Source organism: Miscanthus floridulus, chromosome 14 (genome assembly GCF_019320115.1).
Source record: "Miscanthus floridulus cultivar M001 chromosome 14, ASM1932011v1, whole genome shotgun sequence".
NCBI classification, from domain to species: domain Eukaryota; kingdom Viridiplantae; phylum Streptophyta; class Magnoliopsida; order Poales; family Poaceae; genus Miscanthus; species Miscanthus floridulus.
Genome location: NC_089593.1, coordinates 80,798,106 through 80,803,059, shown reverse-complemented (window position 1 = coordinate 80,803,059; position 4,954 = coordinate 80,798,106). Strand labels below are relative to the sequence as shown.

Below are 4,954 nucleotides of genomic sequence, written 5' to 3'. Positions count from 1 at the left end.
GAATTTGTAGGACCAAAAGCAAGCCCAACCAATAATAAATACCAAAATCACAAATTCAAAAATTTTCAAGCACACAAATGATATTGGTTGTGGGAGATTGTAAGAAAATGGAAAATTTCCATTTTTGGGAGATGGTCCAAGAAATGGAGGAAGTGGATTATGGAGTAAGGGGGAGGCTTAAGTCCATAATACCACACAAGGGGACATTGGCAAATGCAAGATAAGTATTACTTGTGTTTCCAAGTAATATCTTTTTAGCATCATATGATTTTGCCTTTTCATTGCATCCTATCAAGTAGATTGCATTTTTAATTTTTGTATCTAGTATTTGCTTGCTTTGGTTGTGTTATCATTAAGCACCAAAAAGGGGGAGATTTTAAGGAAAATGTACCCCATGGGCCATTTAGTTTGGATTTTGGTGTTTGATGATCAACAAGACCAAGTTGAACTAATATGTTTGCAAGTGTCTTTGATGTAGTTCAATAGGATGCAGGGCATACTTGGACCGAGTTGGAGCATGAAGAAGTTAATCAACACCTAAAGGAAGAATCAAGAAGATGTGTTGATGACCCACAAATGAAGACAAGGATCCAAGATGCAAAGAAGAAAAGCCCGGATGATCAACGGAGAACATAGCGCGAAGAAAGGCTGCCAATCTCACGATTGGACTGGCCCATTGGGTGGTCGGACTGTGAGCATCAGATTGAGCCAAGCAGTGGTGTTGGACCAAGCGGTTAGAGCTGTGGGCAGCACGCCCACTGAAGGTGGGACTGCTAGAGATGGTGGTTGGACCGCCAGCAGATCAGGCGCGCGGGAAAACGGGTGGATTCAAAATATGTGCCAACGTACCGTCCGACTGTACTTGTCAGCCCAGTCTGACGACCCAAGCGCCGTGCATACCTCTTAGTACACCACGGTCAGACTGCCAGAGGGCACGGTCAGACCACTAGGAGGAGGCGCTAACAGGTGGGGCCAGGAATGACAGGCGACCGTTGGGGCGCAACAGCCGACTATTGGCATGGCTCACGGTCGGACGGTCCAGTGTGGCGGTCAAACCGCTAGCTGCCTACGCAGGCAGCAAGAGCCCAACGGCTCTATTGTGTGGGGAAGCTATAAATACCCCCCAACTGGCCCAAAGGAGCATGAAGGAGTTGGGAAACATACCAAGGGTGTTGATACATCATTTTAGAGCTCTCCACTTGCATAGTGCTTAGTGATACACATGGTGATTAGTGTAGGTGCTTTACGAAGTGCTTAGGCTAGTTAGACCACCGCTTATGTGCTTGCTCTAGGTTTAGGCCTAGTGTTTCATGAGGTTTGCATACCTCTTTCAATTAGGTGCTTGCGCGCACCGTTGTTGTACACTGGAGGGGCTTATAGTATTGCGAGATCACACCAACTACATTTGTGGTGTGGCCGCCACCGTGTACCAGAGGGAACGAGACCCACGGCGGTTTGGCCGGAAGACGGCGGGGAGCCGTCTGAGAGAGGCCATCTCGGAGACCCACTTACGCATGAGAAAATGTCCGGGGCTATCCACGGAGTTACCCTACTAGGAACTTGGTCCTTGCAAGGACATCCTTGCAAGGCACTTCAACAAGGACTAGGGGAAGCGAGGAGCTTCTCGATACCTCAGTAAAAATACTGGAGTCGTCGATGGGACTTTGTATCTCTACCACACTTTAGCTTCCACATTTATTGTATATACCTTGGTTGTGTGCTTACCTTCCTAGCTTAGTTTGATAGGCTAGTTGATATGATTAGAACCTAGGTTGCATAACTCTTTCATAGTAGAGACAACAATACATCTAACAAAACCTTAGTTACACATCTAGATAGTTTATTTCTTGCATAGGTTTTGACTAGAAGAAAATTAGAGGCCGTAGTCAGAAGTATTTTTTAAGTTGCCTAATTCACCCATCCTCTTAGGCCCCACGGTCGTGTTACTGATACTCCCTTTACATACTAGGAGGCATCTCAAACAAATCTGAGCCATTGATTTTTTAGATTTTTAAATTAATTGATTGATTAATTAGTATAGGAAGAGAAAAACAAATATTCCTAAATTCCCTCATCACGGGAGAACAGAAGTAGACGTGCACGCCTTTCATTGTTAGCGCAGACCCTTCCTTTCCATGTATGCATTTGGTCATATCACGGGCGATTTAGGAAGGAAAGTCACATGCATAAAAAAGATCAGCAATTTATGGTAATCAAATTATGTCACATTCACTGTTGCAAAATAAAAAGATTTATCACATCCAATAGATCATGCATGCATCAATTAGATCTAGAAAAAGATATTTATATCTAAAACTTTCCTTACTTATCATATTTTATAAAATTAAAAATTAAATAAATATATATTTCATCTATTACCTCCTAAAAAGTAATAGATAATCCTAATCATCCGATTCTAATTAAATAAATGACTCAGTTATTTAGAGTACCACAACAAAGCCTATAGCTGAAAATGGAGAATGACCTTAGCTTGATTAAAAGAAAAAGAAAAAGGAAAAAAGAAAAGAAAACATATCTCACTGTTACGGTGTTACCTAATAGCAGATGAGATCAGACTACATCCAGCAAGGAGTACAAGTGTACAATGGAGTATTCAGCACTAGTGTACAAGCTAAGGGTAAAATCGTGAGTGACAAACTGACAATCAATTAATAAAAAGCTCGTGCGAGATGCCTTGGACCAGACACATGAGAGCTGAGCCCCACTCCCTCACTCTTTGGCAGCACATACCTTCCCTCCTCTACTTGTTCCCTCACCAACACTCCATGCATCCAGCTGCCTCTTCTTAATTCACCAGCATCACTCCATATATGCCTTCTCTCCTTCGCCTTCGCCTTCCTCATGCACACTCCATCCTTTCCTTCTCTCTTTTCATTCTTCCGATCCCTTATATACATAGATATTCAACCGATCGAGGCAGCTTCCATCCTCAGGGGCATGCATGCAGGACGACGGGCTCTGCATCGTTTAGCTGGGGCAGCAGCGCCGCCTGCATCTTCATCCACCTTGGACGAGTGCGCGCGTGAGAACAGCGGCAGAAAGCAAGTGCAAGTCTCTGCAACATGCCGTATTATGATGATTATTGGTCAGGTGCGCCAAGGCATCATAATTTTATTTCTTTCAACAAATCAATCCCATCTCCCTGTGTGCAGTGCAGCGTGATACCATGCATATCTCTCTTCACTAATTAGTAATTATTACTCCCTTTTCTAAAACATACACTGCAGAATATCGTGACCAATATTGGAGGGCACAGCGGCTAGAGAAAGAGAAGTCCAGACTGTCCAACGAGAAGCGTCAACTGGAGAGGCAACTGGCGGAGAAGACGAGGGATGCTCAGATGTCCTCGACCCAGGTCTTCACACTGGGGCACAAGGTGCGAGAGCTGGAGCACCAAAACACCGGACTGTCCGGTGAACTGGCCAAGCAAAGGGAGGACACCCGGAAGGCAGGCCTGCTGTTCATGAAAGCTGCCGATAGGTACCAAGAGGAAGCCAAGAAGCAAATTAGGGCAAAGGTAGAGGAATTGGCGAACACGAGGAAGGCAGGCCTGATGCTAATGGACACCGCCGATACTTACCAAGCAGCGGCAAGGAAGCAAATTAAGGAGAAGGCGGAGGAGCTGGAGGACGCGAGGAAGGCGGTTCTGGCGCTCATGAAAGCAGCCGATGCGTACCAACAAGAAGCGAAGAATCAAATCAGGGACAAGGTGGAGGAGCTGAAGGTTATGGGGGCCCAGAAGGCGGAGCTGGATGCGAGGGTAGAATCTTTGGAGTCGAGGCTCAAGGCAGCTCTGGCAAAGAACCTGGAGTTGGAGGATGATTATGGTAAGGTGAAGGCTGAAAATGATAAGCTTCGGTTGGAGGTTAAGAGGTTCATGATGGAATTAGGTGCATTGGCGGAGGAGAAAGATGCAGCTGCAAAGGCATTTGATGCTGAGAAGAAAGAAATCTTGACGGAATTGGAGGACCTTAAGATGAAGGTGGAGGTAACTCAAGCCAACAAGGATTTGATGGAGGGTGAAAATGATAAGCTTCAGTTGGACGCTTTCACAGGAATATAGCATGCTGGAAAGCAGGGGCTGAGATGCTCAACATGTAATTAGGTACATTGCCTCAGGCGAAGGATGTAGAAATCATGAGAAAATAAGGATGCCTCAAGCGGAAACCGAAGGACTTCCGAGCCATCAAGCATTTGGTGAAGGGTAAAAGTACTATAAAAATTGGTGTTGGAAATGGGCTTACATTTGATAACTAAACGTGAGTTTGCTTATCAATATACACCTAGCACATTTACACCGGTAGAGAACAGAGCTTTACTTCTGGTGGGGAACCCCCTCTAGTCCCGGTTCCCCACCCGGGAGCAAGCATCCGGGACTAAAGGGGGTCCTTTAGTCCCGGGTCAGGAACCGGGACTAAAGGGGAACCTTTAGTCCCGGTGGGTAACACCAACCGGGACTAAAGGTGCCTCCTAACATGCCACGATGGCCGGCACCCTTTAGTCCCGGTTGGTAATACGAACCGGGACTAAAGGTTTTTTTTTCTTTTTTCTTTTCTTTTCATTTTTTTGTTTTCTTTTCAAAATAGGTTTTCGAAGTCGTATTGTACGCTGCTAATTATACATTTATACGCGCGTATAGTATGTTTCGGTTCAAGCACAATGAACGTATTAAATTACACAATTCAAGCATAGAAATATATATATATATATATATATATATATATATATATATATGCATGCATGCATGCATCATATATATATTTACATGCATGCATGCATATGTGTATTTTACATTATATTATTTCATGTGCATATATTACAAAAGATTGCATTACAGTTGTTGTGATATAACAAGTTTCCTTTCATCCTCTAGCTTGGCTTCAATAGCAGTGTTCGGTCGAAGTAGAACTCGCCCTTGGAATCGATGACCTGC

The 4,954-nt window shown here is 44.3% G+C and overlaps 1 protein-coding gene across 1 annotated transcript; it reads left to right on the top strand.

The window, feature by feature from the left end:
* The first annotated feature begins 2,968 nt into the window (after positions 1-2,968).
* Positions 2,969-4,254, top strand: LOC136502545 (uncharacterized). The gene is made up of 2 exons (XM_066497810.1): positions 2,969-3,111; positions 3,249-4,254. The coding sequence occupies exons 1-2, from the start codon at positions 3,084-3,086 to the stop codon at positions 4,082-4,084; spliced, it is 864 nt and encodes a 287-aa protein (XP_066353907.1). The 5' UTR covers positions 2,969-3,083; the 3' UTR covers positions 4,085-4,254.
* Positions 4,255-4,954: the final 700 nt, after the last annotated feature.

Bases quoted from the DNA above. Each gene is read 5' to 3' on its own strand.
- LOC136502545 (XM_066497810.1), top strand. From the start codon at position 3,084: ATGCCGTATTATGATGATTATTGGTCAG. The intron at 3,112-3,248 runs GTGCGCCAAGGC...CATACACTGCAG, and splicing joins TTATGATGATTATTGGTCAG to AATATCGTGACCAATATTGG.